The sequence below is a fragment of the Diceros bicornis genome, chromosome 27 (genome assembly GCF_020826845.1).
Source record: "Diceros bicornis minor isolate mBicDic1 chromosome 27, mDicBic1.mat.cur, whole genome shotgun sequence".
In the NCBI taxonomy this organism is placed as follows: Eukaryota; Metazoa; Chordata; class Mammalia; order Perissodactyla; family Rhinocerotidae; genus Diceros; species Diceros bicornis.
Window position 1 is genome coordinate 36,516,862 of NC_080766.1, and position 27,417 is coordinate 36,544,278.

General features: G+C 44.2%; 1 protein-coding gene across 5 annotated transcripts in view; it reads left to right on the top strand.

The window, feature by feature from the left end:
* DOP1B (DOP1 leucine zipper like protein B) overlaps positions 1-27,417 on the top strand; it is a 98,973-nt gene that overhangs the window by 26,815 nt on the left and 44,741 nt on the right. For 4 of the 5 annotated variants that reach the window (XR_009215796.1, XM_058523071.1, XM_058523069.1 and 1 more), the window contains exons 5-15: positions 5,243-5,432; positions 8,005-8,103; positions 8,451-8,574; positions 10,274-10,383; positions 10,639-10,753; positions 13,649-13,769; positions 15,257-15,376; positions 18,365-18,467; positions 19,110-19,301; positions 21,791-22,475; positions 24,180-24,451. Coding sequence is in view for 4 of the 5 variants with exons in the window: in XM_058523071.1 (XP_058379054.1) it covers positions 5,243-5,432; positions 8,005-8,103; positions 8,451-8,574; positions 10,274-10,383; positions 10,639-10,753; positions 13,649-13,769; positions 15,257-15,376; positions 18,365-18,467; positions 19,110-19,301; positions 21,791-22,475; positions 24,180-24,451 (2,131 nt within the window). In the remaining variant the exon portion in view is untranslated. The remainder of the gene's footprint in view (positions 1-5,242; positions 5,433-8,004; positions 8,104-8,450; positions 8,575-10,273; positions 10,384-10,638; positions 10,754-13,648; positions 13,770-15,256; positions 15,377-18,364; positions 18,468-19,109; positions 19,302-21,790; positions 22,476-24,179; positions 24,452-27,417) is intronic. The other variant, XM_058523072.1, reaches the window with a different exon arrangement.

Consider the following 27,417-nt stretch of genomic DNA (forward strand, 5'->3'; position numbering starts at 1 on the left):
CTTTGCTTGACAGAATACTGTTCTCCTGGGAATTACCTCCATTCACAGGGAGAGTCAGAAGGAGAGAAAGTTCCCCAGAGTCACACAGTCAGTGGGTGGCAGAAATGGGATTCTGCCCCACGTATGTCAGATTCTGTAGTCCTTCTCTGTTCTGTTATGCTAGGCTGCTTCTAAGTAAAAAAGCGAAATGAGGTTTCATTGATGGGGCTTGAGAGGTGATGCTAAGCAGAATAGCCTGACAAATTTCAGCAGCACCTTGGAGAAATTATTAAAGCTCCCATGCGTACAAGTTCACGCAGGTTGTTTTGGTCACTGTTTAGGAACAGGAGGAGGCGTATATCCATTCAAACTGTTGAGTATACAGTGTCCTGTTTTTCTGGAGACTTATAGTGTAAGAACTCATTTCCAGTGTGTTAATCGTTCTGAACGATGCTGCAGTGATTACCTCTGTTAATAGGACCCATTTTCAGAGCCCAAGTGCAGCCTGACTGGGAGGTTTAGAAACCTTCGTTCTTGCAAAAGTTTCCATTTGATTACACAACACACTGTTCAGATTTTCCCCACGCTGGAGGCCCCGGCTGCACCGCCTCTGCTGTTGTGTTGGCTATGACTGGAGGGTGCAGGGTGTGGGGTGGAATCAAGGAATCAATCCAAGGTCAACTTGGAGCGCTCCCCTGAACTCAAGGAAACCAAATAATCAGAATGGTTCAAGGGATTGTAGCTAGTGACCAAAGCTGCACTTCATGAACATCTATACTGGGATCTGACAAAACTAACCAAAAATCTGCACTTCAGCCATTTGCAAGCTTTCACATAGACCCCATGGTGGCTTTCCATTTCCCCGGGGGAGCATCCGCCTTTGCAGTGGATTGAGCCACCAGGATCCACTTGCTTAGGAGTCAGAGTCTGTCTCGTTGCCATTTTAAGCCTGGTACCATGCCCTGTGGCTGCCACTTGGTGGCTCAGTAGGTTTGGGGGTTAATGAAAGGTTAAGGTCACATAGGGGTCATCAAGAGGACCTTTACCAGACTCCATCTCTTGACTCCTAGTCCCAGGCTCTTTCTAGAAGTTCTAGTCCATTCATGTTCTCCTAACAGGTGTGTGTGTTTGCGTATACGTGTACATGTATGTATTTGCGTATAAATGTTTTTCTATCATCTGACAGATGAACACGTCAGTTCCCAAAGTACGTTGCACTTTTTTAGATCTGTAAGAGTGAATCACACTAGAAGCACGTAAATAGTTGTGGCATTTTTGTGTGTTCTCTTAGTTGATAGATGAGAGTTCATTTGAACAGTTGCTAAAGTTGCTTAACATGGGTGTTTTTTCCTAACATTGTGATTTCTTGACGTTGAACCAAGAGCTGAGTAAAGCTGCATGAATCACTGAGAAGATGTAGCTGTGGCAGAAAACCAAGTCCAGTGTCTGTAGCACCCAGAGTTATTAGTTATCAGCTTTCCAAGGTAGATGCGGGTCGAAGGTTACAGTATATACTAATCTCTGAGCGCGTGTGTATGCGTACAGTAATTGAGGTGACTACACAGGATTTTTTTGTTGCTATATCCGTGTTTGTTTGAGTGAGTTTGGCAACTATTTCTTCTCCAAAGTGCTCAGGAATTGAGTCATACACACCGTGTAAATCCTGTGCAGAGAGGGGAAAGGGAGGGTGCGGTGGGGTCCTGTTGTCCATGTTAGTAGGAATGCTGAGGGGTGAGTTTGGTTGGGCTCATGAAGGTGGGGTGACTCACAAGTTTCGTGTAGGCGGAGGCAGTTCCTGGTTTGTGCTTTTTAGTGAACCATAAGGAATGGAAATTTTGGCGAGTGTTAGGACCATTATTCACCCTGGTTTTCTAACCCATTGATGCCTGCAGATTACTGCTGGCCAGAATTCGTTTTTTAAAGTGCCCATGAAATGGATACATAGCTGTGTTGTACTCAGAAAACGAGATTAGAGGGAAGAAGATAACTAACTTCTCTTCTAAGGAGATGGAGGAAACAAGAATGCTTTCACTGGTTTGTAAGCCGGCAAAAAGCGGCTCACCAGAGATAGTCCTTTAAATCAGTGGTTCTCAACTTTGGGTGGTTTTTGTCCCCCAGGGGACATTTGGCAGTATCTGGAGACATTTTTGGATGTCACGACTGGGGGTGGGAGGGTGCTGCTGGCATCCAGTGGGTGGAGGCCTGGGGTGCTCTCAACATTCCCCAGCGCACACGATCCCCCAAGCAAAGCCTGATCCAGCCCCGAGTGTCAGGAGCGTCACGGCTCAGAAACTCTGATTTAAATAGTAGTGGAAAAATATTTATGAACATTTCTTGTTGGTTGATTCCAGGCACGATGATGAGCTCTGCTGGTTCTAGAATGTTTTATCCCTTCTGGGGCATATATCTGACCTCTGATGATGCAGGGCGCTGTTGTCACTGCTCTGCTTGTTCAAACGACCACACCCCAAGCTGTTCGGCCTTGTGACAGCTTGGCTTTCCATGACTGTCCATTCGGCAAAGTTGTGAAATGCTTGGGGATTATGGCGAATGGCCCCATGTCACTCACTTGCTCCCAGTTAAGTAGAGTGACCGTGTCGTTTGAATGAGGTTGTGTTTGCAGGAGGCACAAGAGAGCAGCAGCTGGGGTGAACAAGGAAGGATGGAAAGAGTAGGGATTTGAGTTTTGGGGTTTTTTTTCTTGGTTGTTGGGTGGTTTTGAATAGAAAAGATTAACGTTTTGGGCTCTAAACTACAGACTAATTTTGGAATTTCACAACTGAGATGATATGAGTAATTCTTATTTACATCGCTTTTTTTTTTTTTAAAGTATGTCTCCATTTATTTATTTATTTATTTATTTATTTATTTATTTTTTATTTCTTTCTTTTTCCCCAAAGCCCCAGTAGATAGTTGTATGTCATAGTTGCACATCCTTCTAGTTGCTGTACGTGGGACGCGGCCTCAGCATGGCCGGAGAAGCGGTGTGTCGGTGCGTGCCTGGGATCCGAACCCGGGCCGCCAGTAGCGGAGCGCACGCACTTAACCGCTAAGCCACGGGGCCGGCCCTACATCGCTTTTAACCTCAGTTATCTTGCTCTTTACTTTGCTCCCCATAGCAAAGTCCTGTCATAATTGCTGTTTTCTGAACTGCAGCATAATTTAAAATTTTAATATCTGTTTATTTTTTTTAGAATAAAATAAGACTGAAAGCTGCATTTCTTTAATAAAGGAAACTAGCCAGTGTACTCTGAATATTGAAGAAGGGACAGTGTATGTGGCATTTCCCCAGCTTTGACAGTGGAACGGGAAGAGCTCAAGTGGCCAGTGTTCCGTGGAACATACTTTGGGAATATGCCATTCTAGGAGGATGTGAGATCAGTGCGTGCATTGTTTGCGATGGGTTTTATCTAAGTGTTGGTCTTCTTGTGAGAGGGATCCTGGAGAGAGAGGAGTGTTCTGGGGCTTCCTAAATTAATCTGTTGCTGTAGGAATCTCTTCCTAGCCCAGGACCATCCTGTCTGCCAGGGGACACAGTGACCCACCTGCCCGACTTGCTGTAACTGCAGCCACTGAGTGGTACTTCTGCCCCACGTTAGGGCCTTCGCTGCGTTGTTTTCAGAGCTGGGCAAAGATGAGCTCTCTTTGTTTGCTCAGCGTTGATAGAAGACAGACTGATACCTTCAGCCACTGAACCATTCTGTATACTTTTCCTAAACATTTGGCAGTTACTGATGCCTCTTCATTTTTGTTTTTTCTGAAAAGATGATACTGTGCATCCTTTGCTACAAATATTGCATGAAACAAAAAGATTCATACTCGTTTTAGGGAGAACAAAATTCATTTTTAAATGTAAAAAGATAGATATTTTTTGTATGAAATGTTTTTGTATATGCTGAATTGATTATTTCATTACTATAGTAAAAGGGAAAGGGCGGCATTCATCTGACAGTTTTTTCGAGTGCCAGCTGTGTGTCAGGCACTCATCGGGGGCTGGGGACACATCAGGAAACAGAGCAGACCTAGTATTAATGGTGCGCGTTGTGGCCTGAGCCCTGGCTTTGTTCTCTATTCCAGTGCTGAGTTTTGACACGAGACTCTCAGGTCATTCTCACAGCACCTCCATCTCTTTTCCCTGTCTCATAGCTGAGAGCTGACATGCACAGGGGTTAAACTTGTCCTGGAGACCACAGCTGGGAAGCAGACATAGGATTTAGACACCAGAGGGCTGCCTCCAGAAACCTGGGTAGACCACTGCACTGCACTGGGCTAGTCCTTCTGTCATTTTTTTCTGTCTTCTTAGCAAATAGAAAGTACGGGAGGAATGGAATTCTTTCAAATTTTAGGTTAGATCACTCATTAAGTGAAACTCCTTCGTGGGCATTTGCCTCTGCTGTTTTCCAGCCCGCAAGCTTCATTTTCACCTTTGACAGGGAGGGTGCCCTGGTCAGCTGCAGGTACGCCACCGAGCAGAGAAGGGCCTGGCCCGGGTCAGTGTCAGTGCAAAAACAAGCCTGGACCCGCTGATGGTGCTGCTCCTCTTACAGGACACATGTGAAGTTGCTGACATTGTGACACAGGAGGCCTAGATAAAGATGAGAGAGAAATAAATGTTGGACATCAGCAGGAGAACTTCCCAGAATGGAAGTCAGCACGTAGGGGTGCTATGGGCAGTGACAGAAAACACCATTCCAAGCTGTATGGAATGGAAAGGCCCAGGCGAATTTTGTCCCCGGTGTTTCTGAAGTCGAATGTCACTTGGCACATTTTTGGCTGTGCTCAGATTGGGGGTATCTTTATCATTACTTAAGCGTCCAGTCAGTCACACGAACCTTTGTTTTTTTTGACACATTATTGACTCTTTATGCTGTGGTATAAGACCAGTCATCTGACTGGTCTGCTCATCCCCATTTTGGTGGCAGAACTGCCTCCTGTAAGGACTGCGGCACCCGAGGTGAGACCAGAGGCGAGATGGATCTCTGTGCCGCAGTGACACGACCAGTCAGATGCTTCTTATTGGCCAAGAAGCTGTGCCTGTCAGTGACTTGTTTGTTTTAGCAAATTCAGTTTCAGTGACAGGTGACAGGTGGACAAACACAGCAGGGCAAGAGATGGCAGCAGCTCAAAGTGATGAGGAAGGTGGTGTTTCCACGGCCAGGGAAGAATGAGCTGTGGCCTTTTGTGAAGCATTGACCCAGCAGTGTACAGTGAGACGCGGACATGTGGGGACGAGCCCTTAAAGTCTGTAATCTCTCGTCCACAGAACAGACACTCTGCTCCTGAGGCTGTCCCTGGTGGTCGGCAAAGAGGTGTTCTACTCTGCCCTTTGGGGGAGCGTCCTGGTGAGCCCGTCCATCCGCCTTCCCGCCTCGCTCTTTGTGGTGGGCCACATCAGCAGGGACTCGCCCGGCAGGGAGCAGAAGTACATGCTGGGCACGGACCACCAGCTCACGGTGGGTGCTTTGCTCCTCAGGAGGGCACGCAGGTGCGGCTTCCTCAAGCACAGGTTGTCACTGGGGCTGCAAAGGGGCCTCAGGGAGCAGCAGGGAAAGGGAGGCGTTCCAGAATCAGAGTGTGTGTACTCTGCTGCTGAGCGCGAGGAGGAGGTGTCACTACACACGATGAAACCAGGGTGGTGGTGTTTGTTTTTAACATAGGCGTTACGATTTATATATTCAAGTAAGTGTTGTTCACACCCGAGAAGGGCCTTCTGGAGGCTCTGCAAAGCTTCAGCACTACGGTTAGCTGTAAAGGGCACTCCGGAGAGCCTCGCACAGTCTGCTGCTTTGGCTGAAATTTGTTTTCTTCCCCGGCCCTGTGTCCCGCTGACCACTGCCCACACAGGAGGCACCCTCCTCCTCCTGCTGCTGTCTTGGTCCGGCTCCTCTGCTGGCGTCTTCCTCTCCTCTGGCTGCTTTCAAACCTAGATTGTCAGGGTTCCTTGGGTGTCCGTCCTCAGACCCTTCAAGGGCAGCTCTCTTCCCTGGCAATGACTCCCTTCTCATGACCTTGAAAAATGGGAACTCCCCAGATCTGTGTCTCTTCTCCCTAAACTTAACTCTTAACTGTGTTTAATGGCCTGCTGTCTGTCGCCACCTAGTGGTGTACCCACACTTTCAACTTAAAATGTTCAAAATTGAATTCCTCAGTAAGCAAGTCAGCCGCTTGGTGTGAATTACTTACCCCTCTGAGTTCATTTCTCTTTGCAAAGTGAGGATAATAGATCGTCCTCACAGGGCTCTCTGAGGGTTAGGTGAAAGGACTGATGAAAAGCACCTCGCACTGGGGCCAGCCCGGTGGCACAAGCGGTTAAGTGCACGCGCTCCACTGTGGCGGCCCAGGGTTCGCCGATTCGGATCCCGGGCGCACACCGACGCACCGCTTGTCAGGCCATGCTGTGGCAGCGTCCCATATAAAGTGGAAGAAGATGGGCATGGATGTTAGCCCAGGGCCAGTCTTCCTCAGCAAAAAGAGGAAGATTGGCATGGATGTTAGCCCAGGGCTGATCTTCCTCACAAAAAAAAAAAAAAAAGCACCTCGCACAATGCTGAGGACGTAGGAGACCCTCGTAACTATGTCCCTTCTTTCCTGCCCCACCAATACCGCTTTTGTCCCCTTCTCTCCATTTTTGCTGCCTGGCTTCAGCTTCTTATGTCTTGCTCCTGGACCATAACGTAATTTTCTAACTGGTTTCTCCCCATCCCATCCTCTACCCATCCAGTCCTCTTCGATTACTAAGGGGTTTGCGTTTCCAAAGCATAGCTTGGCTCATATCTATACGGTGCTTGAAAAATATCTGGTTTCCTGTTGCCTACAGATAAAGTCCAAACCCGAGTATTCTGACAGTCTGCTCCCCACCCACCAAATACCTAACTCTCCCCCTCAGGCCCATAACACCCCCGGAACTGACTGCCCAGCCTGGCCGTGTACGTCTGTGGTGCTGTGTCTTTGCTCCAGCTGGTCCCTCCTCTTGCACTTACTGCCCGTCCCTTCTCCACGGGTCTCAGCGTAGCTCCTTCCTGTCCTTTAAGCTCAGCTTTCTCACAAAGCTTCCTTGTTTTCCCCCAGTTGAAAGATCTCTCCCTCTCTTCTTCTGAATTCTCAGAGCTTTTTATTAGCACTTGTCGTATGGCTCTTTTCTATTATGCATCTGTATTATACCTTCTGTACTCAGAAAAGACACTCGAAATATATATTGAATTGGTTTGGAATCCATTTGACTTAATGTCTTTGGAGTTTTAGGTTAGCTGAAAGTCCTTATTGGAACCTAAAGACATTCCTTTCTGGGATCATAGAATTGGAGGTCTTAGAACCCGACCATGTGGTCCAAACTCCTCCAGCTGTCAGATGGAACAGGTGGGGGCTGCAACTGACCGTCTTCCCGATCACACAAGAACTAGAACCCAAGTTTCCCACACTTATACCGTATTGTTCTGTTCCACGTTGTCTGGCCGCACACCCAGTTAGGGGAGCAGTGCGGGATAGGTTGTGGAGAGACCAAAGAAAAGACCCGGAGATGGCAAACGAGACATAGAGGTTTATTGGGAGTTACTTACAGGGAGGTCCAGTGGCGGCTGGCTGGACGGCAATGTGCACCTGCAACCGTTAGCGGGGAGGGGGTTCCTTATATAGGCAGGGGACACAAACGCTATATGCTTGCCAAGAGGGGCTGTCCCTGGTACCACCAGCATTCCCAGGAACGGTAGCTCACGTGGAGGGGCCCTTTAAGAAGTGATGTTCTTTGAGTGAGATAAGGTAGGATCCTGGCCAGCCAGGCCCTGGATTGTTACAGATCCCAGCAGCTGGGCGTCCTGCCCAGAAGGGAGCCAGAAGGACACGTGGTTGCAATGGGCTTGTGGGCTCTTGCTGAGTAAGCAAGGCCCAGGCCCTACACACATCATTGAACATGGTGGTTTCAAGATTCCCAGGAAAAGTTACTTTCATTTTTATGACTATAAAGAGTAGCTTGCAAATGATGTTAATTGTCTTGGGAATGAAACATTCATGCCGTTTTATCATTTACAGGTAAAGTCTTTGTGCGCATCGCTGTTGGACTCAAATGTTCTGGTGCAGAGAAATAACCTGGAAATTGTTCTCTTCTTCTTCCCATTTTACACCTGTCTGGTGAGTCATTCGTGTTCCTCTGGGGGAAGTCACTGGTATTTCCCGTGGATGTGGGGTGGGCAGGGTAGATGTCAGATAGTTTCATCTTGAAAGGAGACCAGCCACTCGGTGATCACCATTTGCTTTCAGCCGATTAAAGGTCCTTGTTCATTTTTGTGTGGATGGTGTGTATGTGGCAGGAACTGAACAGCTTCTTTCCATGGGCAGCATGTGAAGAACCAACCCCTTTTGAGAACGGCCTTTTTAAGATAAAGCTCGGTAGACTGATAAGGAAAGTCCACGTGTCAGAAAGCCAATAATTTACTTAATCATCTCTTGCAGTAAAGTTTTCTCTGTCCCCCTAATAGGACTCCTGTGAGAGAGCCATCCCCCTGCTCAGATCTGACATCGTGCACATCCTGTCAGCGGCCACCCAGACTCTGCTGAGGAGAGACATGTCTCTGAACAGAAGGCTCTATGCGTGGTTACTAGGTAGAGTAGTATGCAATCATGGAAAGTCAAAGTTACCATGAAACCTGGGAGTGCTGATTTTTGGAATAAGTTTCGATCTTGGTGATAACATTTCTGAATCATGAAGTGTGGAAAGATAACACACTTACTGAATATGGCACTGGTCATTGAGTTCTCCTGCCTACACCGCAGCTGTAGTTATTTTGCAGCTATTACATTAAAAAAACAAGGAAATAATAAATGAGATTTAAAAAATGCTAACTGAAATTCCATTTTAAGAAGCTTGAAATACCACAAAAAATTGTAGCTAAACCTTGTTCAAGTAGAAGGCTGTTGCTATGGAGAAGTTTCATGGGATGAGGACATGAGAGGAAAAACCCACAAATATGGAATATGGGTAAAAAGGTTTTCTATGGATGGGACTGTTTGTGGCATTGACATGTTTTGGGAGATATTTAGGTAACTTCGGGAGAGCATGAGAATCCCAGGCTTTTGTTTCTAGGAGCGTGTGTTTTTGTGGACAGCCTGTAAACTTGTAGGAAAAGAGCCCTTGACTGTTGGTTGGAGGCGTCACAGGTTCAGAGTCCAGGGAATCGCAGGGGTTAAAGGGTAGCACTTGCTGAATTTTATAAATTCCAATATTCGTGTACCTAATAAAAGGTGGTATACAAAGCAATTGTGAAAGGACTCCACAGCATTTTTTTTAAGACTTTCTTTTTTTAGAGCAGTTTTAGGTTCACAGCAAAATTAAGAGGAAGGTGCAGAGAGTTCCCATCTACCCCCTCTTCTCCCACGTCACAGCCTCGCCCATCATCTGCATCCTACACTGGAGTGGCACATGGGTTACAGTCGGTGAACCCACACTGACACGTCATCACCACCCACAGTCCAGTTTATGTTACGGTTCACTCTTGGTGGTGTACATTCTATGGGTTTGGACAAATGTATAATGACATGTATCCGCCATTATAGTGCTATATAGAATATTTTCACTGCCCTAAAAATCCTCTGCACAGCTTTTCTTAACCCTCACGTATAGATCTTCTCACACCAAAGCCAGAAGGTCCTCTTAACCCTTTCTTTCCCCTCTTCTCCCTTGTTATAAAACTTTCAGAAGTCATTGCATGGGAGCTTATGAAGGATTTCAAGAAGAATGTTTACAGGCTCCTGAAGCATTTTTATCAAAAGAATGATTTTGTTAAATGCATAGCTCCCTCCTGTGGGGCTTGACTTGCTGTGTATGAAGAGGACCAAGTTCAGTGCCCGCTCTGACTCACTTAGCCACAACCCCAGGAGTCCACACTCTCTACTTATACCATGAAGATGCTATTTCTTGCCCTGAGGGCCTCAGATTTACCCAAGGCTCAAAATGAGGGCATATAGATGAGAATACCTTGATTTCACATAGTGCAGTGCAAATACACACTGGTTTTTAAAAATGATCCTCATTCCCTTAGATCCTTGTAATCATACTTGGCAATTAGGGTGAATTCTTGGGACAAACTAAATTGATGCCCGTTGAGATGGAATTCTGCCTGTCTGATTCGTAGCCCACCGCTGTCAGAAGAGAAAATGTGACTTGGTCTTGCCGGATCTGATTTTGGTTTTCTGTTGGAGGAATTCTATTTTTTAAAATATCAGAGCATGAGACCATTGCACAATATGATGTACTTTAAAATTATAGATCTCTTTACAGCTCCTGGTGCTTGTTCTTTTATAGGTTCAGATATTAAAGGAAATACCATTGTGCCGGAATCTGAAATGTCAAATTCTTACGAAGACCAGTCCTCCTATTTTTTTGAAAAATATTCCAAGGATCTTTTAGTTGAGGTAAAGGAGCATTTCTGGAAAGAAGACCCCAATCAGCACAATCCTGATTGGGATTCTTAGTGGATTTCTTTGCGGGACCTCAGAGTAGACCTTGGGCGTGTCCTTGGTACAGGGTTGGGAGAATTCCAGCATACTGGTTTCGTGCTGTGTGACTGGTTTTCTCTCTGTCCCAGAGTATTTAACCATTAGAACAACCAATAATGTCATACTTTACTATATACAATATCCTAATATGTGGCTTTAAAAAAAAAATAGGGTCTGGCTGAGATACTGCACCAGAAGTTCTCAGATGCTGACGTAGAGGAACGCCATCATGCGTACCTGAAGCCTTTCCGCATCCTCGTCAGTCTACTTGACAAGCCAGAAATAGGTAATGTTGGAGATGCTGATACACGTCGTATGCCAGATGCGGTTTGTCTGTTTTGAGGGGATTAAAACATGGTGAGATACAGTCAACACATCATTTTGAATATAATTTAATCTTTGGAATTTCAGGATCTTGAATACTTTAGTTGACATATTATGTGGTTTGGTTATCATATCTAGGCACCACTTAAAACTTTGGCATGATAATTTTAATGTTTTTGTTAGGAAAATATCTTTGAGCTTCTGTTGTGCCCATATGTGCCCACAGAGCGCATACAGGACTGACTTGGTAAGAACGTTTCTTTAATCAAATGTCACACTTCAAATGAGCTTTGATTTTATTTTCAAGTAAATAGAGGGCCGTCCTGCGTCTTTTTGCCTTGTGACCCCAGGCAAGTCACTTCTGCCATTTGAGCTTGTCTTTTCCTCTGTCAAATGAAAGGGGTTGAAGTAGACTCGAATCCCTAGAGGATACGCCTTACACACTCTTGTCCTATGAGCATCGTTTGAGAAAAGTGACCTCCTCTCCCTTGCTGTAAAAAAAAAAATTTGCTCCAATATCTATTCACTGTACAATCTTAACATCTAATCACTTGAACACCATAATGGGGAAGAAAATCCCCATCTTCTCCATGGGATTTCAACTTTGATGGTGTCGTCCGAGTGCCCAGATGTGCCCACCACCTGGTTGCTGTTTGCAGAGAACAAGAGCCGAGGGCGTTAGTGAAGTTCCTTCTCCCGCTGGCCTCAGCGTGGAGACCCTTCGTCTATTCATTCAGAGAGAGGTGTGGAGCATCTGTGCAGCAGGGATGGTGCTAGGCTCTAGGGGTACAAAGGAAAAAGAAAGCCTTCTTGGGCCGGCCCCGTGGCTTAGCGGTTAAGTGCGCACGCTCCGCTGCTGGCGGCTCGGTTTCAGATCCCAGGCGCGCACCGACACACCGCTTGTCCGGCCATGCTGAGGCCGCGTCCCACGTACAGCATCTAGAAGGATGTGCAACTATGACATACAACTATCTACTGGGGCTTTGGGGGAAAAAAATAAATAAAATTATGAAAAAAAAAAAGAAAGCCTTCTGGTCAAGTTAGATGGAAGGGAGACTCTGAGGTCCTGTTGCGTTTTCATTGCTGTTAATAATAAGCATGACATTTTTTGAGCCATTATTTTGTGCAAAATTATTTGCATACATCATTTAATATGCATTTCCATACAGACCTCCGTGCCTCCAACAACCCTAAAATTTCTTAGTATACCCATTTTACAGATGGAGAGACTGAGGTTGAGCAAGGTTAAGTCATTTGCCCGAGGTCACCCAGGAGCTGGGATTAAAACTCAGTCTTTCTGACCCCAGAACCTAAGCTCTCTTTGTCAGGACACTGCTGCTTATCTGGTTGCCATCAGACATACTGAGATGCTCACTCGTGTGACACAGGTAAACTTGTACTCCATGGCATGTGCCGCTCTAGCTGCTCTTAGCCAAAGTCAGAGCATGAAGCGTTTGTCCCTCCAAGTTTGCCCTTCAAGTGCTACCTAAGGTACTTGTGCACTATGTGGACTTCCCCTCTCTCCACTCCCTTCCCCTCTGTCTCAGTCAACCAGCGATGGCTGCAATACATTTCTCTCTTAGTGTGGAAAAGTATGAAAAGTCGTGATTCAGTCTGGAAAATGAAATGAGTTGTATAGACATATTGAGAGCTTGCTGTGTAACTGGGGAAGTGTTCACAGAAGAAGTGTAACCCAGCGTTTTGGAGACGGGTGTTTTACGTCAAGGCCATGCACTTGGTGAGCCAAGTAGAATGTTGCTGCTAGCGTGGGTTCCGGGTCATAGTTTCTGGAAGGGGATGAATGGCAGGCTTCTGCCCACTCTCGCAGTCGTTTCATTTGCTCTATCTGGTAATTTAGTTGTCCGAGGGAGTGGATTATACTGAAGTAGAAGACAGAGGACGGTCATTCAGTCTTATCTCTTCTTTGGCTACCAGCCTTCAGCGACTGCCTCATTTTCTCCTCAAATTGCAGCCACAAACTTGCCTTCATCTGTAAAAAGCATTCGGCATTCTGATGCTGTAGATAAGATCCGAATGGGGCTTATCATGAAAAAAGTTCTCTCAGAGGCACATCTTTTGTTTTTGTGAAAAGGAAGCGTACAAGACAAGGTTAATCTGCTGATTGCTTTTTACACAGATGTGTTGACAGAGCTCTCATTTTCTCTGAATTGATCCTGTTTGCATCCCTCTGGATATGTAGCTGACAGGCACTCCCTTCACTGCCTGGTGGTTGCTCTTTGTGGAGCAGAAATGTCCAGCTGCCTTCCACCTGCCTGATTGGCAAGGATGGTTCTCTACCGTGCAGCTGGTCCAGTTCCTCTGTGCCTTCTTAACAAACTCTTTGGGATTGGTGTTATTTCTTTTGTGGTGTTCTAGCTTATGAGTAAAAGAATTCAGAATAGGAAAGTTGCCCTCCTCAGTCCGTATTTGTGTTGAGGAATGTCTCTCTGGCCAAGCAGTTTATGCACACTTAAAACATTGAGCATCTGCCCTGCCTCCACTCCGCAGAATCTGGCTTGGGCAAGTTAACCTCTGCCTCAGTCACCTTACCTGTAGTCAGCACAGCAGTGTGGTACCTGGTCATGTGGCTGTGGTCAGGATTAGTAAGTTAATAGATATAAAATGCCTAGAAGAGTGTCCAGCACGTAGTAAGCTCTACAGAAATGTTGGCTATTTTCATGGGTACTGTTCCCCCAGCTAAAGTTGTATTGTCACAACTAAAGTTAAGTTTCTGTGCATTTTAGGCTATATAAATTGTGCATACAGAGTTTCTCTCTCTGTGTTTTATGTCTGTGTCATTTATAGATTTAAAAATGGATTGCTCATCTTTCTCTGGCCATTTTCCTTTTAATTTCAGGGCCTCGAGTGGTTGGGAATTTGTTTCTCGAAGTCATCCGGGCCTTTTACTCTTACTGCAGAGATGCTCTCGGCTCCGACCTTAAACTTAGCTACACGCAGAGTGGAAATTCGCTGATAAGGTATGGTTTGGCCTCCAGCTTCACACTTCTTCCTCCCTGCTCCCCAACGCCATGATTTTTTTTCTCTGTTGTTTCCCGTGAATTGTGAAGTGCTGGAGAAAGTGGAGGTGCAGCAGATCAGACCACCCATTAAGGTAACTGGGCTCCTGAGTCAATCAGGATGAGTTGACTCTTTCCTGTTGAATAATGGGAAGAGTTTAAGAGGAGTTTGATCTAGTCTCTGCCCCAGCCTGGGATATACAAACCATATTTATTGATCAAATGTGAAAGTTGTCAACAAGGCAACTGGACGTAATTGTAGATACCCAAGAGGTGAGTTCCAGGGAGGAGGGCAGGCGGGGGGGTTAAGGTCAGGAAGTGGAGGCAGGAGCTGTGAGTCCAGGAGGCGAGGGCATCCGAGCACACATGCCCCAGGACCCTGAAGACAGAGCCAGTGGGGTTCAGGAGACAGCAGACACATTGACTTAAAGTGTGGCATTACCGTGCTTTTTTTGTTCCTGCTCTTATCAGATAGTACAACTCTTCCTTTTTACTTTACTCTTGAAGTAATTTCCTTCTGCCTGAGTTGGCATTGGGTATATTGAAAATTTAAATCGATTCCCAAATTTTTCTGGTTTATTAATTGTAAGTGTACAGAAAGTTCTTAGTGTTTGCTTTTTTCTCCCAGAAGGAGAGTAGTTCATTGTTTTTCTGAATACAAAAGCAGTAAGTGTTCATTGTAGAATATGCCAATATTTGAAGAAGATATCACCCAGAATCCCTCTACCTTTCCAAGAAAAGCATAAAACACTTTGATCTTTCCAGACTTTCAATGCATGTATAAATTGTAGATGCCTATCTTTTATTTTAAAGATGAAATTATACTATTTAGTTGCCTGATTTTTAAAATGCAAATTGTGAGTAGCTCTACGTGGTTCTCCCATGGGATATCGTGGTTGCCTTAGGTTCCTTGGTAGGGATCTATCACTTATTTAGTAAATCCTGGCTGATTTACCAATCTCTTAGTGATTGACTTTTAGGTGGTTTCCACTTTTTCAATATTTTTAAATGACTTTGCAATGGTATTCTTATGCATACATCTTTGTATGCCTGTGCAGGGATTTCTGTAGGATATCCCTAGCATAAATTTCCAGAGTCACAGAAGATGCACGTGTAAATTTTAGCCAAATTTCCCTCTTGAATGGTTGTACCATGTTATTCCACCAATAGAATTTCTATCTACAGTCGGACTAAAATAGGATTTCTGTGTCACATGCCTTTTCAGTAGCTCTTAAGCTTATTTCTAAGAGAATATATGAATATAAGCACTTTAGGGTGGCATTATGCATACTTTCCTATATAAGAACAGTAATATTTTTACCTTTATCCAAGTTTGTCAGTCTCTCTAGAAATAAATTTTAAAATGAATTACAATTTTTCAGACATGGTGTTTTCATAATACAATGTTTTTCATACATATATTTATAAATATCTACCTTCTTTTTCAGTACAATAAAAGAAAACAGAAATGCTTCTGAGATTGTTAAAACAGTGAATTTGCTGATCACTTCCCTAAGCACAGACTTTCTCTGGGATTATATGATGAGGTGTTTTGAGGATTGCTTTAGGTAAGTATCCAGTTCAGAGTTATGGAATATTTAGGAAGGATTACAGGGTTTCATGATTTCATAGCTGCTTTTTGTGGTCAGATTATACATAACCAGCTGAAGTTGGGTGGTCTCTGCTGTGTACACAATGAGAAGGACTTCACTTAAAATTTTAAAAGATTAAAAAATATTGCCATTAAGAAGGTTCTTATCATCTTTGCCACATAACTGTGAAGCTTCTTTATTAATTCTAACTTGAGAAAATTCTCTGTGCATTTTCTAGTTAGATTGCTCAAATCTGCTTTCTTTGAACAGTTCTTTTGGGGGCCTGATCTATTTAAAGAAGCTTAGTTTTGTGGCTGTGCGACTGGATAGAGCGTTTTTGAAATCGTCAGTCTTCTTAAATTCTTATGTTGAAATTAGTATGTAACTGGTCAGATGAGAGCATTAATATGTTAAGCTTCCGTAACGAGCTTTACCATCACACTAATCTGGTGAACAGCACCACCTCGCAGTGGTGGGTGGGGACACACTCTACGAATCGCCTGCTTTCCTGCAGAGCACTTTCCCGAGTCATTTTCCCCGTAAAGGAGGAGTAATGTAATCTCTCAAACCCCGTTTTGTCCTGCAAGTCACGCTGTAAAACTTCCCTCTCGTCGCTCGCCTTTGGAATGCCCTGTGCTCTTGCACTGTCTTCATGTACCCAGCAGCTGTAGTAGAAGCTTTACTTATTATTGTTTGCTGTGGGCTGTCCTCTGGCCTGAAAGCCTTACAGGTATACTCCTTAACTCTTCAGGACACCCCCAAGAGAAGTAGGCACTTCTATCATACTGGAGCCCAGAGACGTGAAGTACCTTGTGTGGCATTGCACAGCAAATTAGCAGCAGCTGAGGGTAGAACCCAGGAATGCCTGACTTCCCAGCTGCTCCTGCTGTGCTGTTCTGCCTCCTCTAGGGTTAGGCCCCAGTAGGCGTTCAAACCTGTGATGAAGAAATTAATTGTAAGTGGATCCACAGGCAACAGCAAGGCCATGTTATGCTGAGGCTAGAATATATTTTGGTCAGCTTAGATCCATTTTAGAGTTACGGGATGTGCTCTCTCTAAAAAAAAAATTAACTACAAAACATTTCAAATGCAAGAAAGAACAGGAAATAATGTCAGACACACATGCACCCATTGCTGAAATTACAGACAACACTTGGCCATTATTTTTCACATCTTTTTTTTTTTTGAAGGAGTAGAATGTTGCCAGCCAGATAAACCTAACTTCCCACCTTCCCAGCACTTTTTCCTCCTTTCATCCCAGCATTAACACTATCCTGAAATTAGTGTCTGTCCTGCCCGTGATGTTGTCTGTGCTTTTTTTTTTTTTTTTTTTTTTTTTTTTTTTTTTTTTTGTGAGGAGATCAGCCCTGAGCTAACATCCGCCAATCCTCCTCCTTTTTTGCTGAGGAAGACGGCCCTGGGCTAACATCGGTGCCTATCTTCCTCCACTTTATATGGGACGCCGCCACAGCATGGCTTACCAAGCAGTGCGTCGGTGCGCGCCCGGGATCCGAACCAGCGAACCCCGGGCCGCTGCAGCGGAGCGCGCGCACCCAACCGCTTGCGCCACCGGGCTGGCCCCTTGTCTGTGCTTTTATAACAAGTGTGCATCCAGAAATGACATAGTCTGTTTTGTCTGTTCAGGTTTTACATCAGCAGTATCAAGTTGTATATAACTTTTTGCAGTGTGCTGTTTTCAGGGTTCAACAGTCCTTTGGAGATTTGTCTGTATTGTAATCTATACATCTAGTTAATTCATCCTAAGTGTAATAGTCCATTGTCTGAATAAACCAGTTTCAATTTTTTCATCGTTGAGAATAGCACTGTGGTGACCATCTTCGTCCTGTTTCTTTATACACATGTGCACGGATTTCTTTAGAGTAGTCACTAGAATCACTAGGATGTTGTATAAGCAGTTCTTCAAAGTCATTCTCTTGCCAAGATAAACTCCAAGGTAACTAAGTGATAATTTATAGTGAAGAAAATTAAATTGGGTTGAGTTATACCATGATAGCTAGAGGAATCCAAAGTTACTCTGTTTTGAGAACCAATATATACTTTTTACCTTACCTGTTTAACTAGTTGCCTACTTCTTTAAAAAGAAGTGCTGAGTTTCAGTATAAGATAAGCAGGTACCAATAGAGTTGACCAGTGGAGTTACACTTCTCTGTGGACACTGAAGAATTCTAAGCAAGTCGTGTGGATGAGCTCATGGGGTGACATGGAAGGAGATGTCTCATGTTGCTCCTACAGCAAGTTGAACAGCTGTTTGGCCTGCATCTCCTCTAGCCCAGCTCCTTCGCTTGGAACATGCCCTTTGTTTAGAGTTGGGGGCCTGGAATTGCTGCTGTTGACAGCACACCAGATCTGCTGGATATGGAATCCCACATGGGCTTGGGACCACCCTCATCTGAACTGAATGAGGTTCAAGTCAGAGTGAACCTGTTTTGCAGACAAGCAGATTCAAGCCACTTACTGAGACGTCTCTATGTTAGGTACTTTTAGGTGCCAAAGCTTAATGATCATAATTACAGAAGCTGTCTTTCATTATGTTTGAAATAGAATAAGTAATTTAATTGGAAATCATAAGAAATGCTTGAGGGCCCGCCCCGTGGCTTAGCGGTTAAGTGCGCGCCCTCCGCTACTGGCGGCCTGGGTTCAGATCCCGGGCGCACACCGACGTACCGCTTGTCCAGCCATGCTGAGGCGGCGTCCCACATACAGCAACTAGAAGGATGTGCAGCTATGACATACAACTATCTACTGGGGCTTTGGGGAGAAAAGGGGAGAAAAAAGGAGGAGGATTGGCAATAGGTGTTAGCTCAGGGCCGGTCTTCCTCAGCAAAAAGAGGAGGATTGGCATGGATGTTAGCTCAGGGCTGATCTTCCTCACAAAAAAAAAGAAATGCTTGAAATTATTATAAGACAAAGAATGTTTTTCTTTGTTTCCTGTGCCTTATGTAGACCAGCGAAGAAGAGTTACACTGTCGGGAAAAGCATCAGCCCTCCCCCGACCGTCTCGGAGCTCTGCACCCTCCTTGTGTTCCTTCTGGATGTAATTCCCTTGGTAAGGTCCTTTGCTGTGAAGAGACAGGTCCATGCTTGCTATTAATTATGTTCTTATTAGTGTTGTTGGGCCTGTTTTATAAATTTAAACTTACTGGAAAGTAGTTTTATGTCAGTAGGTAGCTCTGTTTTAATGCTTGTTTCAGTATGGAAGACATAGCTGGATGTAATCTCTTACATCTTTTATGTCTTATTTAAAAGGAGTTATAACTTTTGAGCCAGTTGTAAGTTGTAAACCACTGAGCTCAAGTTATGTAAACCAGATGATGAAGTGGGCGTCATTCCTGTACTACATTATTTAGGAGTGATGTATTTCCTACATCACTACATACATTTAAATGGATTTCCTAGTTAAAATTGTGCAGTTGGCTAATTTTCTCAAAGGAAACTAATTTCCTTAATATAGAAATAAATGTGGCGATTGTTTTCTATTCGAAAGAGTAAAGCCACTTGAAAGGAGAGGAAGATTGTCCGTTGATTTGTCTAGATCAAAAAGAAATGCTATTTTGTTTTCTGATTTGGGAATTAACGTGAAAATTGCACTCTAAAAAACCGAATTTTCTAAAAATACCATTTTGAGGTGCATTTTCTTCTGATTGTAAACTGAAAACACATCATTTAAACCTATGTCTTTATTTCACAGGAACTTTACTCTGAGGTGCAAACCCAGTATCTCCCTCAGGTGCTTGGCTGCCTGGTACAGCCTCTGGCTGAGGAAATGGAGGCTTTAAGCTTACCTGAACTCACCCATGCCCTGAAGACGTGTTTCAAAGTGCTCAGCAAAGTCCAGATGCCGCCCTCCTACCTCGACGCGGAGTCCACAAGTGGAAGCTCGGTGCGTGCTGGGAGGAGCCGAAATGGTTCTCAAGCTAAAAGAACCTTATGCCTTCCTGGGAATAGAAAGTAATTAGGGTGGACCAGCATAGGAATAAAGGCTAGAAGATATAGATAATATCTAAACTATGCTGCTAAAATCCTCAAAGACTTTATAAAAGTGTTTAGTGTAGAAGCTGACCCCCTTCATTTCACTCCCTCCCCTGCTCCTTCCCTGCTGGAGCCCATAACTACAGCTCGTGGTTAGATACAGCTCACCGTCCAGACCTTTTTACATCTGTGTTTGTAGATGTGTGATTTTGTTTTTGTTTTTAAGTATAAGTGAGATACTAGTTTACTTGGGCTGCTCTAACAAAGTACCATACTGGGTGACTTAAATAACAGCAAGTTATTGTCTCACAGTTCTGGAGGCCAAAAGTTCCTTCTGAGAGCTGTGAGGGAAGAGGCTGCTCTAGGCCCCTCTCCCAGCTTTGTCATTCCTTGGCTTGTAGACGCATCACCCTTATCTCAGCCTTCAGCTTTACGTGGCTTCCTCCCTGTGTGCGTATCTGTGTGTCCAAATTTCCCCTTTTTGTAAGGACACTAGTCATATTGGATCAGAGCTCATCCTAATGACCTCTTCTTAACCTGATCATCTGCTGGGAACGTATTTCCAAATAAGGTCACGTTCACAGGTACCAGAGGTTAGGACTTCATTATCTTTTTTAGGAAACACAGTTCAACCCATAACATACACTATTCTCTGATTTGCTTTGTTTTCATCCAAAGAGTATTTTGGGGACATCTTTCCATATTGATATACGTGGAGGTATCTTACTCTTTTTTAGTGTCTGCATGATAGTCTATGGTATGGCTTTACAGTTTCTTCACCGATTCCCCTATTGAGTTTATTTAGGTTATTTCTAGTTTTTCACTGTTACAAACAGTGCTGCAGTGAGCATCCTTGCACAGCATGTTCATGGTTGCAGATATTTCTAAAGGATCAATTCCTAGAAATGGGTTGCAATCATTCCATTTCTTTTTGAACTGGGAGAGATGCTGCCAAATTGTCCTCCAAAAAGACTGTAACAATTATAGTTTCACAAGCAGTCTAAGGCCCATGGTCTTTGATTTTTTTTTTTTTTTTTTTTTTTGCTGGGAAAGATTCGCTCTGAGCTGACATCTGTTGCCAATCTTCCTCTTTTTTTTTCCCTCCCCAAAGCTCTAGTACATAGTTGTATATTCTAGTGGTAAGTCCTTCTAATTCTTCTATGTGAGCTGCCGCCACAGCATGGCTACTGACAGACGAGTGATGTGGTTCTGTGCCTGGGAACTGAACCTGGGCTGTCGAAGCAGAATGCACTGAACTTTAACCACTAGGCCATCAGGGCTGGCTCTTGAGTTATTTTTTTTTTACTTTGTTTAGAGATTTGAAAATTCTGCCCTTGAAATCCATTCAGTGCAATGGCAGACAGGTGTGTGAACAGACTAAAAAGCGAGGCCTCCCTGGAAGAGCTGTGTGTATTGGTTAGTGCTGGGAGGCGGATGAGCTGCCTGGGGGGACTGGAATCTCACAGATTACCCCAGTTTCAAAGTTAGTCTTTTTTTTTCCTAGTTGATACAGCTATTGGAAAAAAATATCCTAAAAACGATTTAATATATAAAGTTTAAGCATGTGTAGTCTACAACTATAAATAACAATATGGAGCCAGCCCCGTGGCTTAGCAGTTAAGTGCGTGCGCTCTGCTGCTGGCGGCCCGGGTTCGGATCCCGGGCGCACACCGACGCACTGCTTCTCCGGCCATGCTGAGGCCACGTCCCACATACGGCAACTAGAAGGATGTGCAGCTATGACATACAACTATCTACTGGGGCTTTGAGGGGAAAAAAATAAAATAAAAAAAAAGATAACAATATGTTTCAAAAATTGCCTAATATTGTCTCATTCTTTCTTAGCGAGCACAGTAGATTAAATGCTGAAGTTTTGAACTTAATGTCATGTTAGCTAAGTAACAGTGTAAGAAAAGAGATTGATGCATTAAAGGTTGAAGTGTCATCCCTTTGGAAAAGCCACAAAATACACGTGCATAAATGTGTGTATTTTATTTATTTATATATATGTGTGTGTAAACACTTTGTTCTAGCTTTCTTGTCTTATTTTATTTCTTCATGCCTTTGTTCTACCCTCAGCCCACTTTCCTCATTTGTATTTTTAAACGTCAGAAGCTGTTTTTAAATAACCTTTTGGAATGCTGAAGGGTCTAAATAGATGACACACAGTGGGCGCAAAGGCAGCCTACCAGAAGAGCGTGGTGGTGTGTCAGCCTCCTCTTTGGGCCCGCCACCTCCCTCCTGCCCCCAGTGTGCCTTCTTCGTGTTATTGTGCACTTGTACACAGAGAATTATGATTTTGAAAAAGAAGAAGTACGCATTCAGAGTCAGCCTGATGCAGTTGATTTTTGAACCCTTTGGTCTTATGAGATACACAATACAAACTTCCATCTTTTGCAGAGTCCAGTAAAAGGTGAAAACAGTGACATAATTGTAGACACAAAAGCCGTGATTCCAGGTGATGAAGACGCTACATTTCCTCCACTTAGATCTGAAGACAGCGGGATCGGGCTCAGTGCCTCGTCGCCAGAGCTCTCTGAGCATTTGAGGGTGCCCAGAGTTTCTCCTGATAAAGACGATGTTTGGAAGAAGGATGGGAGCATGCAGAGGGCGTTTCTTTGCATCCAAGGGCTAATCGCCAACTTTGCCCACAAGAACATTTTTGGAGTACAGCTAACAGCATCCGGAGAAGGGAACAAGTCTGAAGAGCCTGCAGGCCAGAGGGACGAGGGCAGGATGCAGCGCTGGGCGGTCGGCGACTCCGGCAGGAAGAACTCGTGGGAGGTTAAGCCCATCAGCGTGCCCCAGTTTAAGCAGATGCTCTCAGACTTGTTCACGGTTCGAGGGTCTCCATTTAAGACAAAGAGCGTGGAGTCGCCGTCGCCCTTGCACGGTAGCCCTGGCCGGAAAAAGGAGGGAGAATGGGCTGTGGACCAGGTGGTCATTGACTTGGGGAGCTCGAGGGAGGGCTGCAGGGAGGCCTTCGCTGCCGCCTGCCACCTGCTGCTGGACTGCGCCACCTTCCCCGTCTACCTGTCGGAGGAGGAGACGGAGCGGCTCTGCGAAACGCTCTTCCAGCCTCCGGGTGAGCGGGCAGCCCCGCTAGAGTCCGTCTTAAGGAATCACATTCCTTAGGTGGTTCATGTTTAGAGATTCGCTAAAATCGTGTCAGCCAAGAAGGAGCTTTTGCCACATTTGTTTCCTTCCGTATTTTGTCGTTAGTTGTGTACACTTTTGACTTGTGTCTCGCCAGATGGCAAGTTAGTGAGGCTGGGTCTGTATTTTTAAATTTTGGGTTTTCAGCACAGCCCATTAAGAGGTCTGGAACATAAGAGGTGCTTGACAACAGTCAGTAAATAGGCTGTTTCATGAGACTTGTGGTTAAAGATTTGTGTGTTAGTTTGCTAGGGCTGCCATAACAAAGAGCTACAAACTAAGTGGCTTAAACAACAGAAATTTACTGTCTCACAGTTCTGGAGGCCAAAGGCCTGAGATCAGCATTTTGGCAGGGCCATGCTCCCTCTGAAAATGCAAGGGAAGAATGTGTTCCAGGTCTTTCTCCTAGTGTCTGGTAGTTCCTTGGCTTATTGCATTATAACTCCAGTCTTTACATAGCATCTCCCTGTGTATATGTCTGTGTTCAAATTTCCCTTTTATAAGGACACCAGTTAGCTTGGATTGGAGCCCACTCTACTTTACTACGACCTTATTTTAATTAATCATATCTGCATCCACCCTGGTTCCAGATAACATCACATTCTGAGGTCCTAGGGGTCAAGACTTCAACATAAGAATTTTAGGGGGACACAGTTCAACCCATAACAGGCAGTGTCTTAGTCAGCACGGGCTGCCCTAACAAAATACCATAGACCAGGTGGCTTAAACAACAGGTAGTAATTTCGTCACAATTCTGGAGGCTGGAAGTTCAAGATCAGGGTGCCAGCATAGTCAGTTTCTAGTAAGAGTTCTCCCCTTGGTTACAGCCAGCCACCTTCTTGCTGTGTGCTCACATTCCTAGGGCCTGTGGAGGGGGATCTCTCTGATGTCTCTTCTTAGAGGGCACTAAACCCATCCAGAAGGCCCCACCCCCGTGACCTTATCTAACCCTAATTAACTCCCAAAGGCCCTACCTCCAATTGCCATCACATTAGGGGTTGGGGCTTCAACAGGAATTTTGAGCAGACACGGTTCAGTCCATGGCAGGCAGTGAACATTTTAAAGGAAAAAAAGGATAGAGGGGAAGATAGAAAACAAGGAAGAATGACTGAGTTAGTGGGAAGGCAGGGCAAGGATTGCCCCCCATGCAGTCATTACGTTAAATTGCCGGTGCAATTTGTCTCTTGGCTCATTAGCTGCAAATGACAGTATACTTGGAAGAACTGCATTTAGAATTGACAGCCTCATATAGTTTTGGCCTCTTTTACAGCTAATGTCATGTGCCCTACCACCAAGAGAGCTTTGAACAAACATTTTGAACTCTATGCCAAAAAATGTAAATTTTTCCAAATGTAAATTTTAAAAATAAAAAACATACATTTTGAATCATCTCGAATCTTTGAGATTGACATTTGCAAAATTCAAATAATCTGATAAATTTATGAAGCCAGTCTCGATCTCATTTGTCCTCTGGCCCTGAATGCTGACAGCATATCCTGTTACCACCAGAATGTTATCACACTGCTGTCCCCCTGACTTCTCGAGTCTGAGGGTGTCTTAGAATCTGCACATTGGGGAGCCATTCTCATATGGTTTTGTGTGTTTCCATCCTCTGTGGTCGGCTTCCTTTCAGGAGCCAGCGATTCCAGTTTTCCATCTTGGCTGAAATCCCTCATGACCATTTGCTGCTGTGTGACTGACTGCTACCTCCAGAACGTGGCCATCTCCACTCTGCTGGAAGTGATCAACCATTCCCAGTCCCTTGCGCTTGTCATCGAAGACAAGATGAAACGCTATAAAAGCTCTGGACACAACCCGTTTTTCGGCAAGCTGCAGATGGTGACGGTTCCTCCCATCGCTCCAGGAATATTGAAAGTTGTTGCAGAGAAAACAGACTTCTATCAGGTATTTCCCACCAGGACGAGGATGGGTGGAACCCTCTTCCCAGACCATATATTTGAGGTTATCCCTAAGGTTGTAGTCGCTGTGATAAGGAATATGGCGGCTCTGATGACAACTGGAGAGGGTTGCACGAGACCTGTGGCTGCCTTGTCCATCTCTACCCCAGGCTCCTGGCACAGTTTTTGGCCCTACAGCAAGAAGTACTTAGTAAATACTTGTGTTCACTTTTAGGCTGGGTGGACTTCATATGTAAGGATTGTTAAATTATCTAAATATACAGGAAAAAGAGACTGCCCTAATTTGTGAGGTTCAAGACTTGAGGCTATTTAGCCTCAAGAGAAACTTAGTACTTGTCAAATTTAAGAAATACTGTTGCTGAAGGCGGTAAGCAGGTGTTATCCATCTTTCTTGGGGACAAAGTAAGAAAATAGTTTAAAGTGATGTATTACAGGGCTCATTTAACGGCACGAAGCTGAAAGCTGTTCCAGCTAGTTCATGAAAAAACATGAATTTTGTTATAAAGATAGAGACGGTGGAAGTCAAAGGGCAGGAGTGGAATGCAGCTGGGCCTCATGGGGTCTCGCCCTGGAAGCTGTTAGATCCCGAGGCTGCTTGCTCTGCACATCTGCTGTCTGCCATCCAGGAGTCACCTAACTAACTTGGTTGCCACTTGGCGTTCAGTCAGCCTCGTGACCCTTAAGCTTGGTGCTCATAGCCAATGATGCTTGTATCTCTTTCTTATAATTCTGAAACACTGGTCAAGGTTATTAAACAGTCTGTCAATGAGGCATCCTCGGGTCAGGTGCCTTCTGCTTGTCCAGTCCACCACAGCAGTGATGCAGGCCAAGGGGTTAGAGGTCCTGTGGGACAGATAGGGCCATGCCCACTCACCTGGGGCCTGTTGATAGAACAAATTTCCCCGCAGGTGGTAAGGGCAGCAGACACCCTGAAAAGTCTGAGACGCTAAGGAAGAAACATGTAGACGTTTTAGGTGTGGATGAGATCCTGGAACTAAACTGTCCTTTTAGGTCTTGGCAGCCTGTTCTCTGAAAGGCTTTCGTACTGGGCTGGCTTTTTACCTATTTGGGATGAGCTCTTCTCAAGCAAGTCGTGTAACTGAGGCCACCTCTCAGCTTTGTTAATTTTGTTTAATAACGGCGTTATTTAGATATAATTCACCCATTTAAGGTGTGTAATTCAGTGGGTTTTACTATATTCACAGAAATGTGCCGTTCTACATACTATTTTCTGTATGTCCTATCTTTGTTTCATCTCTTCCTCCTTTACTGCTTCCTCCTTCATTAAGTGAATATTTTCCAGTGTAATATTTTAATTTTTTAGAATATTTTTTCGGTACTTTTTGGAGTTATTTTCTTAATGGTCACTCTAGGGTTTTCCATGTGCATCTTAATTTATCAGAGTGGACCTCACTTTCATACTAAATTCCGGGGAGATACGGAAGCCGCCTCCTGTAGAGCATGGTTCCTCCTCCCCTTCTTGTGCTATTATTCTCATGCATTTTACATCTGTTACGTCACAGACCCAACAATACAACATAGCAATGATTTATTTTTGTAATTTTACATCATTTAAAGAACCTTGGAGAAGAAAGGAAAACCAGTATATATATTTATGGAGTTTGTTACATTAGCCTTATATACCACTTGTGGCTCTTCACTTGTGGATTCAAGTCGTTTCCTTCCTGCAGTACATCTTTGCTTCCATCCCTCTCGTTTGTGCTGTTATTGTCAAATATATTTCCACATGTTACAGGCCCAACAATTGTGTACCTGTTGTTTTATACAGCTGTTTTTTAAATCAGTTGAAAGAAGACAGGAGAAGAAATATGCATTTATATGGTCTGTTTATAATTACATAGTTATCTTTACTGGTGCTCTTTGCTTTTTGTATGGATTCAAATAAACAGGGTCAGTTGCTTTCATCCTGAAGAACTTCATTTAGTGTTTCTTATAAGGCAGGTCTGCTAGCAACAAATTCTCCTAGTTTTTCCTTATCTGGGAATGTCTTTATTTCTCCTTCTTTTATAAAGGATAAGATAGTTTTACTAGATATAAGATTCTTGGTTGAGTTTTTTTTCTTTCAACACTTTGATTATAAGAATAAATATCAGGGCCAGCCCAGTGGCGTAGTGGTTGGGTTTGCATGCTCCGCGTTGGCAGCCCAGGTTTCATGGGTTCAGATCCCAGGCATGGACCTACGCGCCACTCATCAAGCCATGCTGTGGCAGCATCCCATATGCAGAATGGAGGAGGATGGGCACAGACGTTAGCTCAGGGCTAATCTTCCTCGGCGAAAGAAGTAGGATTGGCAGCAGATGTTAGCTTAGGGCCAATCTTCCCCACCAAAAAGAAAAGAAAAGAAAAAATATACTTGAATCAGCTCCATATATGCTTGACTATAAAATATTTAAGTACAGCAGCACTTGTTTAATGATTCATAACAAATGCTCGTTTAAATGTTTGGATAAACTTACATTTGAATTAGCCATTTGAATATGTCATCCTGCTGTCTTCTGGCCTCACTTGTTTCTGATGAAAAGTCAGCTGTTAATCTTGTTGGGGTTTCCTTGTAAATGATGAGTTGTTTTTCCCTTGCTGCTTTCAAGATTTTGTCTTTGTCTTTTAGCATTTCCCTGTGATGTGTGTGGGTGTGGATCTCTTTGTACTTATCCTACTTGGCATTCATTGAGCTTCTTGGATATGTAGATTAATGTTTTTCATAAAATTTGGAAAGTTTTCAACCATTATTTCTTCAAATATTTTTCCTGCTCTTTTCTCTTTCTCCTCACTTGGCACTCCAATTATGTGTGTGCTGGTGCACTTAATGGTGTCCCACATTTCTCTAAGGCTCTGTTCATTTTCCTTCATTATTTTTTCTCTCTGTTCTTCAGATTTCATAATTTCTATCCATCAGTCTTCTTTGCTGATTCTTTCTTCTGCCAGTTCAGA